General features: G+C 33.9%; 1 protein-coding gene across 3 annotated transcripts; it reads right to left on the bottom strand.

Annotated features, from left to right (window-relative positions):
- Positions 1 to 825: 825 nt before the first annotated feature.
- Positions 826 to 9266, bottom strand: LOC8282864. 3 transcript variants are annotated; one of them, XM_015721620.3, is made up of 10 exons: positions 8780 to 9266; positions 8569 to 8689; positions 7667 to 7752; positions 6660 to 7068; positions 6465 to 6565; positions 3521 to 3587; positions 3045 to 3272; positions 2050 to 2508; positions 1416 to 1488; positions 826 to 1306 (listed from the first exon to the last, which is right to left on the bottom strand). In XM_015721620.3, the coding sequence occupies exons 1-10, from the start codon at positions 9172 to 9174 to the stop codon at positions 1065 to 1067; spliced, it is 2181 nt and encodes a 726-aa protein (XP_015577106.1). In that variant the 5' UTR covers positions 9175 to 9266; the 3' UTR covers positions 826 to 1064. The 3 variants fall into 3 exon arrangements, with proteins under 3 accessions (XP_015577106.1, XP_015577107.1, XP_048233183.1); XM_015721621.3 differs by having other exon boundaries at positions 1416 to 1473; XM_048377226.1 differs by lacking the exon at positions 1416 to 1488 and having other exon boundaries at positions 1042 to 1306.
- Positions 9267 to 15998: the final 6732 nt, after the last annotated feature.

The following is a 15998-nucleotide window of genomic DNA, read 5'->3' as shown; positions in this document are numbered from 1 at the left end:
TCCATCATCATAGATTTGAATTTGACGATCCTAAAATTAGCATCAATTTTGATTTAGGTTCTATCTCTCTATAGATAGAGTTCACATCATTTGATGTTCACGTCATTTGATGTTCACAATATAATCTACTATTATACTAAAATGCAAATCTCTAGCCAAAAGGATACTTTTCCAACTTATAAGAGCTATATTAAGTTTGCTCTTGTTTCCCTTATCCTCTGGATTACATTTAGGGCATTTGAAATTACACTAGGAAAGGCACATTGGATCAAGAAGGTGAGTGGTATAGAAATCATTGTCACGTTTCTCTATGAAGTAGAAGAAAAAAATGGCATAGGCCACATGATGGAATTTAGGTTCCAATTATAGAACCATTCACCATGGAGAGTTAGAGAATTAGAATATATAGAAGGATCTTTTATCAGTTCAAGAAAATAGCTCATCATCCATAATTGGACTATCCATAATAAACCGCTTACATTATGGAAGATTTTATCATGTTTGATAAGAAGCAGTTCGTGTAGGCCATGGTAGATATAGGCCAATATTGAGGGGCTGAGTGCTAGAAATTCACCATCAGCCGAAGCAATTGCTATCTTAAGAAATTCTTTAATTAATATATTTGGTCAAGGTTGTGCAGTATACAAATTTGCACAAAAAACCAATATGTTCTTTCTTATAATTTACAAGAAAATTGAAGAAAATTTCCAATAATTGAAATCATTCTTTTCGGTAGGAGTGACTGCAGGAACTTCACAATCAAAGGTACTTATCATTTTCAAAATCTACAAGGCATTTCTCTTGTGAATGCTGATACATTTGAACTCAGTAAAAGTAAGTGCTTATCATTTTCAAAATCTACAAGGCATTTCTCTTCAGTTCTTAGACTATCACAATACAACAAGCATCATTTGCAGCTTAAATGCTTGGGAAAATTATCCATGTTGCATGGAAAAAGAGATCTGACGTATCAAATCATGGAATAATGTAGCAGAGAGGCTGCAAGAAGAAAAGATTAGAAGAGCCAAGGGACGGATACTATGAAGGGCAATCAAACAGCATTTTTATTCACCCCAGTTAATGTCCAAATCTTTCAGTTTCGTAAGCCATTTTTCTGTATCTTGTGATACATATGTTTTTGATATACCATCTTCCCCTTCCACATTGGTAGATGTTGTATAATCAATTTTCTTATCCTTGATAACATTCGCCTGTCTATTAGGGTGCCTAACCTTTAGTGCCAGAAGACGAGAAACTTCATGGAGTCCCCCCCATTTCTCCAAAGCTCGTGCAATATCATAACGCCCTGTAACAATTGTAATGAATAACTTCCGGGATAAAATAAAAAATAAAAAAAAAAAAACAAGTAGAAAGAAAATAACAAGATAAAGTAGTCCAAATAGCATATAAGTTACCAGCTCGCTCAAAAGATTTTCTGCTTGGCATAAATGAGGGGTCCATTCCCCAGCTCAGCTGAAATCGACCAATCTGAGCATATTTAGGAGTATGGTAATAACTTCAGAAAATAACCATCATCACATAATGAGGCAGTAAGACTAACAAATGGGCTGATACTATAACAGGTTGAGTTCTCTTTTGCATCAAACCATTTATTTTTAAATTGCTTAATTTGCTAAAAGGTTTCAAGCAAAATGCTATTATTAGAAAACCTCAAATTTCAACAGATTCTTAATATTAAGTAAAACTAGAAAATGGCACCAGACGGTTATCTGACCAAGACTTTTCTGAATAAGGAATAATCGCACAAATTATTACCTACCATCAGTTGCAAAATTGTACTCTATACTTTACATATACACATGCACATGCACATGCACAGAGATAAATAGAGTCACAGCAGACAGAAAAAAATGGGACAAGGAAACGGTTGGAGGGGTTTCATTTGTTATTTTAATCCAAATGTTAAATCACTTCAGAATATAATGAAGGCCTCTCCCTCCTAAGTTATCTATTCTTTCCTTTTTTAAGAGAATATGCCTCACAGAAAATTATTTTCCCTTTCCTGAGTTCTAGAAGATTAACACACACCTCTTCCTGCAGATTCTCGAGATTGTCCCAGTAGCCCTTTGGTTTCCGGCGCTTGTATGCGAGAGAAAGATTCATCAATGAAGCAATCCTTCTAAATCCACCCATGCGTGTTATGGCCTTCTCAATATCCACTCTACCATGCATACGAAGCTGCTTTCTCATGGGCATAAATCCTTCCTGCCCGTGCTCTGATATAAATTTCAGAAGCTCAGATTTGAGAACTTCAATGTCCCTCTGCAAGCCTGGCACCCTAGGCCTTTGTCTAACCGAGTTTGGGTTATTTAAATCAACAATGTCCCCAGTTGCATTGCCATATTTAGTATCGATGTCACAATTAGATGATTCTAATTCCTTGGAATATTGTCCTAGAAGATGCATTTCCAATGAGATTTTGTCTTCCCTTTTCTCAATGTAATCTCGAATTGCACACATATTTGATGGGAGATCTTCATATATAACCTATGAAGTTGAAACTTTCATCAGTAAACATAGAATTCAAAAGAAAGGTCCCGGTAACAATATTCAAAATAAGATCCTTCAAAAGAAAGCATTAAGATTGAAACATTGTAACAAGATTATCTAAAATTAAACTATCAAGAGCTGAATGTCTAACTAAAACTGGTAACTCGAATCCCCATGCTTAACGGTAGATAATGGCTTATTGATGGCAACCATTCATTAATGATGCAATTGAAATTAATATAATATCATTCACTAATTCTATAAAAAATACAATCTTGTTTATTGATGGTTGCCATTCATTAATTCAATGGGAAGATCTTTGTAAATAAAAAAGAAATTAAGCAACTGAAGTTTTTATGATTGTGGAACTTGCCCTAGGACTAACCATGGAAGCTTCCTTATGAGCTGAACTAGATCACCATTTCATATGACCTTTGAACATTTATGCATGCCATCATATCCAAAATGTGGCCCTAAAGATCTAATAAACTAAAGTGTACTAAAGTTCATTGAGAAATATTGAGCCAAAGTACCTCCTCCATGATAGCTTCTGAAAGAAAGGAATCTTTGTGCATTTTTGAATTAACAGTGTATTTCAGTAGTGTGTGATGACTTCCTAATTGCTCCAGAAGCCATTTTCCCTGGAAGGAGTCGAAATCCCCTTCTGCCTGCTCAAAACTGATCTCCTGTTCAAGATGTTCACATAAATCTAGAACAACACGTGCATGAAGTACCATGTATAATAGGCCTTTGCATCCTTCCTGCAAAAAGGGAAATGTCTTGAGCAATAAAAGCTTTTTGCATGTCAAATGTTAACAAAAGAATGAGTTGTATATGCTAACAATCGAAAGTAAAGTAATCCTATTATAGATAAGAGGGTTAATTGATTCTTTGAATTATTACATGCAATGGAAATGAAAAGAAAAAACCATAGGCATTTGATCAAGCCCTTTGTAAGTGATGAACTATATGGATAATGCAGCATTAAAAATACAAAATTCATTTGTACCTGAAGTATTCGGACTTTGTTGTTTTCTCGCAATAAAATCTTACTAATAGCCAAGTTGGGAACTATCCTGAAAATAACATAATGAGGAAACAAATTTAGGAATAAGATCAATTTAACTGCATACTTCATTAAAGGCCAAGCATTTTCGATCCATGATTTTAAGGTTTTAATGATCTTACTTTAACTTTACATTGTCAGATAATGACAGAATTCTGACTTTTTTCCTCCTTCAATGGAAAGGATACATCATACTTTTTATTTTATTTTTCTTTTGGTAATGGGGAGCCAGGTTTCACATAGGGAAACAGAGAGCCATAAAAGGTGATTCATGCAAGATGTAGACCTCAAAGTATATATGTCAATGCCATAATCTGCATTATTTCAACCATTGATGTTAATATGACAAAACTACGAGTACGGTACTTACAATGGCAGACCTAGAGAATAAATTTTGGGGGCCAAACTAGTTTTAGAAAGTAATAGATATAAAAGAGATTATGTATCCTATATTCTAAATTATTAAATTTTATTTAATAGAAAATAATTAATATTAAAATTTAATAAAAGATAATTAATAACTGTTCATTACTAAAACTTCAATTTAGTCATAGATCTATATCATTCAACTACAAACATCTAAACAAGACTTTTAAATAAAAATAACTATATATATTAAGAGCCTGAATGGTCTAGATGCAGGTCTTGCAGTAGTAAATACAAATCAAAAAAGTATATGTGCCAAATTGATAGTTACAATTAATATGATAGTTACAAAAAAAAAAAAAAAAAAGAAGATTCTTCGTGATATCTTCGACATTAGAGAAGAGGAAAACATTTGTTTTATTTACCAACCAGTTATTTGTCATCATAAAGTCTCTGTTTGTTTGCACAAAATTACTTCTAACAAATATTTTTTTCAGGATTACCTAAAAGAATGTGTTAATTTCCATTATTTAATTGAAACATATGAAAGCTAACTTGAAATCATTTTCATGCATTTTGGAACTTGCTCGAAGAACATCAACCTTCATTCAATAGAAAAATCATGAAAACATTTGGACTAGAAGGTTATGTGTTTTAGCATTTAATTAGCTCCAACTTTTGAATAGAAGTTGCCTTTAGAAAATTATAATAACCATGGCCAGTCAAAGTAAGTGTTGTTGGTTTAGGGCATCACTTTTCTCCAGTTTGTCAAAATAAGCTCGTGCTATTCTCTTACTCGCTCAACTAACCTTTTCCCAATGTAGTCAGCAGCCCAGCTATACGCATCATCTTTCTTTAGTTTGCCTGATTTAGGGCCAACTCCAGAATAAAAAAAGTGTCTATAGTTGCTATGTTTTACACTAGCAGCTCTTTTCAATCCTTCCAGTATTTCTGCACTTCTATCTTAGCATGCTCCTCTACCACACTTATCTTATGCATCTGCTCTTTCTTAACCTTCCAGCATTAGTAAACTTAGCAAATATCTTTTGATCAGATAAGATGATACAGAAATAAAAGGAAAGAAGTGGAGTACAACACTCCATGTGGCACAATAGTGGGAAGATATTCTGCTAATTAGTTTCTTAGTTGTTATTTATTATTAGTTGCTATTAGCTGTCATTTAGTTGCTGATAATTTAGGATATTATTTCTATTTTTATTGAGATAATTCAGGATGAGTTTTATACTTATCACTCCTTAGAAGTAGGGAGTTATAGTACCTTCACCGTGTATTTAAAGACGAAATTGTTAATGAAGAGGCAAGCAAACTTTCATCTGAATATTGTGAGATCATTGAGCTCTCTCCCTAATTGAGCTCTCATACTATTATTAGTCAGTCAAGATAGGTAGAGGAAGGAATAATCTCAATAAATCTCCTTGTCCAATAAAGTTAGGAGACGATTTTACACTTTAAGGTCCCATTACTCGATCCAAGGCTAGGGCACATAACATAAGACTCCTCTCAAACTTTGCCATTCTACTAATCTTTCTTTAATCCTATAATTCACATACTCTTTATTTCCATCATCTTAATTGATATGAAATTTGTTCCAGAGTCTTCAAGCTACAAGCCATGAATAAATTCTGAAATATATTTTCTTGTAGATTCTATGTTATGATGATGTAATTTAACTTGGTCAAATAGCTGTTAAGACGAAGTTCCAAAAATTGGCTATTAATGAAAATATTTTAAAAGCTCCAGAAATATGATGTGGCAACCCGAAGTGGTTATTTGAGAAATATCCGTGTAACTTGAAAGTTCTTCTGCTATATAAGCACCTTAAGCTAATGAAAACTTACAGTTCTATTTATGTTCTTCTTTCCCTTTCTATTTCAGGTTAATATACATTAGGTCCCAAGAGCAATTTTTATTTCTGTTAATTCACCATTGGTCTCAGAGATTTTTCTGATCCTGTGGGATAGGAACTGTGAGTGCTTATGTGAGGTTTGTTCAAGTTAATTTATGTTCTTACAGGAACTTCTATCAAAATCAAATATGTCCACCAAAAAGCTCTATGGTTGCTCTATCCACGTCTGCAGGTGAGAATTTTAGAAGTTTCAGAAAGGTGATAAAAAATTTGATAGAATAAAGGGCTTGCCCTACAGAAGATTTATTGTATTTTAGATCACTTAAAATGTAGTGTAGCATCGATTTTCACATGTGGCATATGCATACAGCAAACACATATGGACATAGAAATGTAGAAAATGGATCCACTTAAAATATATACTCCGAACTCTAGTAAAGCCATCGAATGACCACTTTTCAGCATCTAATATAATGAACCTTGTAAAGCAATATAGACCAAGTAAAGCTGCTGCCAGTTTAAATAAATCACTGACAAGAAAGATAAAGCATCAAACTCACAGAATATGATAACTTCATTCAGAATCTAATAGGCTTCATCCCCTTTAGATTATTATATGTTAATGAAAGAGTTCATGCCGAAGATGGTGCTTACTCAGGAAGACTCTCATAAGCTGTCAAAACTTTCCAGACTTCACGAACAGGAGCTTTTACAGTTATGCTAGCAACAACACAGCGGTGAACCCCTCCATCTTCCTACAGTTGAAAACCATTTCATAAACTGCAATTAAAAAAGAAGCACATTGTAACAGGAAAATCAGATGAGAGTAATCTTGACTAAAGCAGTTACCAATAAACCATCATATCTGCGCAGATGAACTTCATCCGCTATGGAAGGTCTATCGAGGCTGCAAACTTTCCCAAACACACCCCAATTGGTATTTAGGTCACTTGAAGATGATGGAACAGGACCAAAATGTGAGCTTTGATAACTTTCATTTAAATCTCCGGCCGACATATTTCTCTTCTCACAAGAAGAACCATTTAATCCCGGGCCATGAAAAGTAGATATGGCCATGGATTTTCCACTTTCTGCAATTGATGTCTTTTGATTCCCCTCAAAAGTTCTCTCAGCTCGACCAGCCAAAGCTTGAAGATTCAGAGGAAGATCTGATCTAATAATCCTCTCCAAGAAAATAGCTGGAAAGTTGAACCTTGGGATTACGTTAACTTCATATGATAACATTGTCGTTCCGGCCCTAGAAAACAATTGAGATCAGGTGATGACAAAACAAAAGACTGTTTGCTTGTATGCAAACACCAAAAAAGAAAGATAAAAAAAAGGAGGGTAGACTAAAACTGTTCCTGGTCTAAAGACCACCATAAGTGTGGTGTGTGCTGAAATTGTATTGCATATACTACCAAGAACTTTGTTCACCTCAAAGGGACACAGCATTGGAAATGAAATTTCAAAAGTATGCCAACCACTTGATTCTATAAGGGATGATGATAGGCTTCTGAATTGAATTAGTTAATTCGAAGGACATGTACGTGTTTATACTAACTAATATCCTGTATGTACAATGAATAGGTATCCTCTTTTTTTGTAATTGGCATTCCACTTTTTATTTATAAGAAATGAATCAAGATCTCATTTCATCCTTAGGATGAGTATATGAAGAAAAGCACTTCTTGGTCAACCCTACCAATAGCATGAAAAAGAAAAGAAGAAATTACGAGTACAGACGAGCGTATTATAAATCATCTTTTCTAAATAGGAAAAGGATTGCAAGAGATCAAAATAGCAAGAAAATAGTCAATACCAAAACATGTAGGCTTTACACAAAATTTTGATACCTTGTTCCTGATTTTAAGGACCATTTGCCATCAAACTTCTTGAAGTCCCCATCAACCATCGAAAAGTGTAATTCGAGATTATTAGCCTGAATCATAAGGCATTGTTTAGGAAAGCAAAATTATAATGAAACTAACACATCCATAGATGAGATTAAGGAATTCAGCAAGACAGTAAAAAAGGATGATTTTTGAAATATGCATGTTAAGCAAAATTTAGCTAGATGCGGATGTTAATTAAGTTGCTATAAACCAAACAACAAGTGAGGTCATAATTATTGGCAAGAAACATAACGTTTTGATTTAAAATTATAAGTTGGAAAGAATGCATCTCTCGGAAGGTGAAAGTGGCATCAAATAGGGGGAAGTTGAGAGAAGGGAGACGGAAATGCTTTGACATGTGCATTCTAGAGCAGCAAAAGCTTCAGTTCCATGGTTAAACACATGTGAGTTGCAGGAGACAAGAAAACGAGATGGTTAAAACTAAGCCATACAGCCAGCCCCAGCTAATTTGGCAGTAAAAATAAGTTGAGTCGAGTACAATAGGTGGAATGGAGTGGATTACAATAAATGATAATGCACATAATTTTTACGGATAATTGTTTATAAGACAATTTCAATTACACACAAGTAGAAACTGTACAATATGCTTCTATCAAACCATGAAAACAAGAAAGAATAAATTTAGACCAACAATAAAATTGATAAAGATTAAAGCACTATACATATAAGGGCAATTCTTGCTTACTCATGCGTATACACACCAACTAATAGGTGAGTCACACAGCAAAGTGTTACATATATAAAATATGTTCCCTATATGTGAGCCTGAAAAATTTTAGTTAAAGAAAACGAGAAGTCATTTTCCGTTAAAATATATAAAGGAAAAAAAATGTAAGACTTACAGAAATGGGAAATTCTTGGAGGTCCAAGACAACACGAGCTTCAATATGCCAATAGAGTGCCCTTTGCAAGCCTCTCTGCTCCAACCATATCCGCCCAGGATGAGGGCAAGGAATTCTCCCACTGACAAAAAAATTATTATATTATTTAAAACAAAAAATAAAATCTAATGAACTCTAGGTAATTATGTATAGAGAGTGAATATATATCCACCTGCAAATAAGATTGGGTATAAAATCAGCGAGGCGCTCATAGTCAGTAAGAGCATTCCACACAGATTGAATATCCGCATAGACAGTTATTTGGGCATTTATTCTTCTTTCCCGCCACGATACCACTTCCACTTCACAATTCACCTTTCTTTCTCTTTCTCCTTCTCCTTCTTCTCTTTTCAACTTCAACTTCTTTTTCTTCTTTTTACTATCATCATCATCAACAATAACTGTACTAGTCAACTGACTACTTGCGGCGTTCCCCTCAATTGAGGAACAACAGCATATTTTGGGCTTATAATGATATAGCCTCACTTGTTTTACAAAATAACTATTTTCATTTTTTAGGAAGAGTGGAATTTCTAATGCGAAACTTGAAGCTTTGCAGATTATCATGGAGACTGACAGGAGACAAAGAGCACTCTTCGCCTAAACACTCACCAGTCACCACAGCACAACTCGCTTTAAAAGTTAAACGACCGTTGCTAATTATTATTTTAGAAGAAACAAGGGCAGTTTTGTCCATTGGCAACATTAAGATTTTTATCCAAGTTGTGGAACTGTATCCACTAGTTTTATTTTCCTTTTTAGTTCTGTCATTCTCCCGGTAATGCGTGGCTCAATTTTAGTTTCAGCCCCGTCCGGCTTCCCTGCAGTGGGTTTGGGATTTCTGCACGAGAGAATCGAATTATTTATGACAACACAACATTATGGAGAGAAAAAGACCAACTAAATCAAAATTTAGTTCCTTTTTTAGCTTTTATTTTAAAAGATTTTATATATTAGTTCACGAATCAACCGACTATATATATATATAAAAAGTTTTTTTATAGTTAACTTGGTGGTAAGCATTTGCACTTTTGAAATGTAATTTCTTAAACTCCTATTTCTTTTCTTCTTTTCAGTTTTAATCTTCTTTTCAGTTTTAATAAAAGTAAAATGCACTATTAAAAATGTTTTTGAAATTCTTCTTTAGATTTCAATTTCTTTACTTTTCCAGTTTTTAATAAAAATAAAATATGCTATTAAAATACTTTCATAAATAATTCTTTTACTTTTTAATCCTTAAGCACTATTAAAATAATTTTATAAATTATGTAACACATTATTTTTTAATAGCTTTATAAATTGACGTCGTTGTAGCTAATATATTAAATTTGATATAAAAAATATTATGATATAAGTTAGTAGTTCAATTTTAACTACTATAAGTTTTTATAACAATTTTTTCAAATTATTTATTAATTTATTTTAAAGTTATAAAATATATTAATAATAAAAGATATAAATTTAGTCTTTTTTAGCTTTTATTTTAAATTTTTTTATGTATTTCGATTCAGTTCAGTTTTTGCAGTAAAAAAGTAAATATATCGACTACATCGAGAAAATTGGTTTTCACCTCCTTGGCGATCTCTTCTCGGATCTTTTCTATCCATTTGGGCCTCAGCCTTTTTATTTTCTGCTTGATAGGTTTGATGTGTAAATAAATCGGGATGCGGTGCTCTTCTATCTTTTTTTATAATCCTGGCATATCGTCGTATGACCAAGTAAATACCAATTTTCTTTTCTAATATCTTTTTAGATTCTCTCCTCTCCTCAGGAGTTATATCATGAGCAATAGAAATATTCCTAGATTTTTTATTTGTGTCTAAATTAAATGAATCAATTTATATAGACTTAATGTTAAAATCAGAGGTTTATATCATTGATCTTAGAAGCAAAAATGTCATCGTCCTTATAAAGACGAAACGCTATTACATCAGTTTCTTCGTAAAACACATCAATAATACTCTCCTCTGCTAATGCAGCTAAACCTTACAAAATGAGGTCCTCAAGCAAGCTGATGAATTCTTCCAGCTTTAGCTCCTCAACCTTGGCAGTGACTTTCTTCCGGACCTCCCTGATGCTTAGCTCAACCATCATGTCGATAATTAAGCTCTTGAAGATCTCAAATCTCAAGACCTCAGTCCTAGCTACAGTAACGGGCTCGGATTCACCAGAGTAGGGTTTGTAGTCTTGGACGAAAACATCCTTTAGAGTCTTATCCATCAGTTTTGTCTCATCTTCATCCTCATTATACTTCAAGCCATGTCGAGTCTTCTATCCCTTGAAGTCTAGTGTTTACCTAAGGGTCAATTGATCTCTATTTTGATCTTAACACCTAAATTGAATATTGTTAACTTCATATTTGAGTGTCTATATGACAATGTATCAAAGGATCTCAAATTGGCTAAAGCTTCCTTAAGCTTTTAAGAAAGGATAATAAAAAGCGCGAGGGCACTTTTTATGTGGTCAAAATTATCTAAGACATTGGAACTCCATCTGACAATACCATAATGATGGAGTTGACACCTGGCAGTGAACTGGTCAACACCTCAAGGAATAAAAGGCACTCTAATTTGAGGCATAAGACCCAAAATGGCAGATGGTTTCGCGATGGGGAGAGTGAGGGCACTTCCAAGCATGACCAAGACAAGCGCGAAGGCGGTTTTCGCATTTAATGCAATATCAGTAACCATTGTAATCTCAACCACCAAATCAGAGCCACATGTCTAGAGACGTTGGAGCCCCAATGAATCTTTCAGAAAGCGCAAGAGCGCTTGACAAGTGCGAGGGCGCTTTTTATGCCTACAAGCAACTTCTTACCATGTCACGTAATTTGCATTTAATGTGTTTGTGTTCTTTTGTAACGTTTCAAAAAGATAAGTATGAGTATAAATACCCCTCATGAAGACTTAAGAACCAAGTATGTGATTTTGTTATATCCAAACTCTTGGAAATTTGTTTCTCAACTTCTTACACTTAATTTTCTTCTTTGTATAGTGTATTAAGTTCAATCTTATTGTTCAACTAAAACTCTAAAGGGTTGTTGTGTGAGCCTAGGTATTAAAAATATAAAGAATTGGTTGTTGAGTAACTATTTAATACTTAAAGTTAAGGGACTTAATGAGAGATTAGATCACTAAGAGAAGATGTTTAGTGTTAGCTTAAAAACACCAAGTTGTTGGGTGAACTTGAAAAACTCAAAAGTTGTAATCTTGAAGATTATAATGCAATACTCAAGTGTGATCTTGCGGAGTAGATGTAGAGAGAATTATTCCCAAACCACTATAAATCTTAAAGTCAATCTCTCTAATCCTAACTCTCTTCCAAATTCCTTCAATCTTTCTTGAAATTGTGTGTTTTTATTATCTCAATATATTTTTTGCAATTTGAGGTCACCAATTTAACTCCTTGATTCCAATGGATAAAAAATGGTATCAGAGTTAGAACACTCTTATCAAGCTTCATCACAAGTGTAAAGACTAATGGCAACCAATGAAGGACCTCAACACCTCAAGCTATTTTTTAATAGATCCGACTATGCCTTTTGGAAATTCCGTATGGAAATCTATTTGGATTTATATGACAATGAAGTGTGGGACTATGTGATGAAGGATTAGATGGCTCCCACCGATGTCAGAAATGGTGAAGAAAGGATTCTCCCTAGAGAAGAATGGGTGGATACTCACAAAAAGCATAATCATAAGAATAAGCAAGCAATGGCCATTCTGGTGAGTTGCCTCTCTAGAGAAGAATGTGAGAGAATGCAACATTACACTACAGCTCATCAAATTTGGACTACCTTGGAGAAAAATCACAAAGGTACCAAGCAAGTTAAATCAAGAAAGATCCAAATGTACGTCACCGAGTATGAAATATTTAAGATGAAGCCAAATGAATCCATCACCGACATGACAAATAGGCTTCTTACCATCATCAACAACATGAGAAACTTGGGAAGCATTATAAGCTAGTGGATATTAACAATAAGACCCTTAAGAGTCTTCCTTTGGATAAATATGGTGTTAGAGTGGCTAGTATTGAAGAAGCAAATAAAGACCTAGGGAAGATTTCTACGGATATTCTCATAGAAAAACTTCTAACCTATGAGATGTCTCTTGTCAAGGATGAATTTGATACATATAGTGGAAAGAAGAAAGCACTAGCACTCAAGGCTAGCATAAGAGCTCAAGAGGAAAAAATATTCTAAGCAATGATGAAGATCAAAGGGAAGCTCAAAGTGAGAGAGTTGATGTGGCCCTTATCACTAAGCATGTCAAGAGAATTCTTGAGACTAAAAGAAGAACCAACAAGCCTTTCATAAGCAAGAAACCCTTCTCCAAATGAATTCACTTGCTATGAGTGTGGAAAGCAAGAAGACATCAAGCCGGATTCTTCCAAATACTTGAAGAGGAATAAGGGAGACAAAGAAAAGAAAAAAAGGCTTGAAAGCTACTTGGAGTGACGCATCTTTATCCTCATCCTCATTCTCATAAGGTATGCTCCATTTCTCATTCATGCAATTCTTCTTCTTCTTATTCAGCTTCTCATTCTTTTGGTGATAATGTGTTAAATGATGAGGATGAACTTTTACAAAATATGCTTTCAAAACTAAATTTTTATAAAAACAAGTGCTCAAGCTTGGAAGAAGACCTTAAGAGGTCAAAGAAAGAAACTACTTCTTTAAAAACTTCCAATAAGGATCTAAAGAAATCATTGGATAAAATTTTAAATGAAAAGCTTTTTCAAGAAGACATTTCTTTGAAAAATGAAGTTAAGGAGCTTAAGAATTCAATTTCAAGATTTCACTAAGGGAAAGAGTCTCTTGATACACTAGTTGTATCTCAAAGACCTCTCCTTGTGAACTCAACCTCCAATTGTTGAGAGAAACTCTAATAGAATCTCAAAGAGCAAAGCACATATTAAACCTACCGTTTAAAAGAAAGGGAAAGGTACACATATTCCAAAGGCTAAGCCAAAAGGAGCAAGACATGCATTCATGTATAGAAAATCAAAAATTAATAAGTCTTGCTCATGCATGTGTAATGATGTGAATCATGTGAGGTCCAAACCTCAAGAAAAAGTGGCTAAGAAGACCAAATCTAACTTTTCACATAATGCCAAGGTCACTTGCCACTATTGCATTAGAGTTTGACATATCAATGTTAAATGCCAAGGAAGCTGCATCTCTTTGTAGATGGATTTTCAAAAGCTAATTTCAAAGAGCGTAACCTGCTTGGGTACCTAAAATCAAGTGATTTAACCTTCTTTTGTAGGTGTATCTTAAATCCACAAGCACAAATCTTTGGCATATTGATAGTGGATCTTCAAGGCACATGTCGGGTGACAAAATCCTCTTTGTGGATATCAAGAATTACAATGGAGGCAAAGTTACATTTGGAGATGATGCCAAGGGTAAGGTAATTGGCATCGGCTCCATTGGTAAGGATGGTAAATCTTTCATTGATGATGTTTTCTTAGTTGATGGATTGAAACATAATTTGTTAAGTGTAAGTCAATTGTGACAAAGGCAATAATGTTACTTTTGACTCCAATGGATGCCTTGTTAATGCCCTAGTGGATGAAAATGTGATATTCAAAGGAGAAAGAAGTGGCAACACCTACAGAATTGACCTACACAAAGTTGCTAATCAATCTTTCAAGTGCCTTGTGTCTATTAATGATGATCTTGGCTATGGCATAGAAGACTTGGTCATGCAAGTATGAAGCTTCTACATAAATTAGCCAAAGAGGAGCTAGTGAATGGACTCTCTAAAGTGAAGTTCATCAAAGAAAAGCCTTGTGAACCATATCAAATTGGAAAATAACATGTATCATCCTTTAAGTCTAAAACCATTGTAAGTACCTCTAGACCACTTCAACTACTACATATGGACTTGTTTGGACCTACAAGAGTAGCTACTTTGGGTGGAAAGTCACATGCATTTGTGATTGTTGATGACTACTCTAAATTTACTTAGGTTAATTTCTTTGCTTATAAGAATGAAGCATTTGACATGTTTAAGTCATTTACAAAACGTGTTCAAAATGGGAAAGGATATTTGATTTCCTCCATACAAAGTTATCATTGAAAAGAATTTGAAAATATGATCTTTTTTGAAAACCTTTGCAAAGAATTTGAAATTTCACACAATTTTTCGTCTCCTAGGACACCATAACAAAATGGAGTTATGGAAAGAAAAAAAATAGAACACTAGTGAAAATAGCTAGAACAGCTCAATGAGTATAAACTTACTTCTTACTTTTGGGCGGAAGCTGTTAACACTAGTTATTATGTTGCAAATAGAGTTTTTAGAAGACCTTTACTAAATAAAATTTCTTATGAGCTTTAGAATGGAAGAAAGCCTAAGTTCTCATATTTTAGAGTATTTGGATGCAAATGCTACATTTTAAATACCAAGAAAGATCTTGAAAATTTTGACTATAAAACAGATATATGAATCTTCCTAGGCTATTCCACGTCAAGCAAAGCCTATAGAGTTTTTAACAAATGCACCTTATTAGTTGAAGAGTTTATGAATGTAGTTTTTGATGAATCAAATAAGCTTGATCTTGGGTAAGGTATTTGTGTGAATGATTTTGTAGGTGGACTTGAGGAGCTTAAAGTTAGTGATGATGATCCATCAAAAGAGGTTGATAAATCCATAGAGGAGAATCAAGAAAAATAATGAAATCATCATGCAACTCAAGATCCTTAAGCGTTAGAAAATTCATAAAATCTTCTCAAGGAGTGGAACTGCAAAAGGGATTATCCTCCTACTCAAGTCACTGGAGACTTATCAAAGGGTGTAAGTACTGGTTCTAAACTAGTAGCTTTAAGTATCTAGCCTTTGTTTCTCAAATTGAGCTAAGGACCATTGATGAGGCTTTAAATGATGAGAGTTGTGTGATTGTTATGCAAGATGAGCACAACCAATTTGAGAAAAACAAAGCGTGGAAATTTATTCCTAGACCTAAGAATCACCAAATTACTGGATGTAAATGGGTGTTAAGAAACAAGTTAGATGAGCAAGGCTCTATCACGAGAAATAAAGCTAGATTGGTTACAAAAGGTTACAACCAAGAGGAGGCATTGATTATGGTGAAACTTTTGCTCCGGTTGCTAGATTAGAAGCTATTAAAATACTCTTAGCTTATGCATATCACATGAATTTCAAATTATTTCAAATGGATGTGAAAAGTGCATTCTTAAATGGATTTATTGAGGAGGAAGTCTATGTTGAGCAACCTCCAGATTTTGAAAGTCATAAGTTTTCTAATCATATTCTCAAATTGACTAAAGCCTTGTATGGATTGAAACAAGCTCCTAGAGCTTGGTACAAAAGACTTAGTTTCTTTTTAATTGAAAATAGTGTTTTAAAAGAAAAGATTGATAT

Source organism: Ricinus communis, chromosome 7 (genome assembly GCF_019578655.1).
Source record: "Ricinus communis isolate WT05 ecotype wild-type chromosome 7, ASM1957865v1, whole genome shotgun sequence".
NCBI classification, from domain to species: Eukaryota; Viridiplantae; Streptophyta; class Magnoliopsida; order Malpighiales; family Euphorbiaceae; genus Ricinus; species Ricinus communis.
This window is presented reverse-complemented; position numbering and strand designations above follow the sequence as displayed.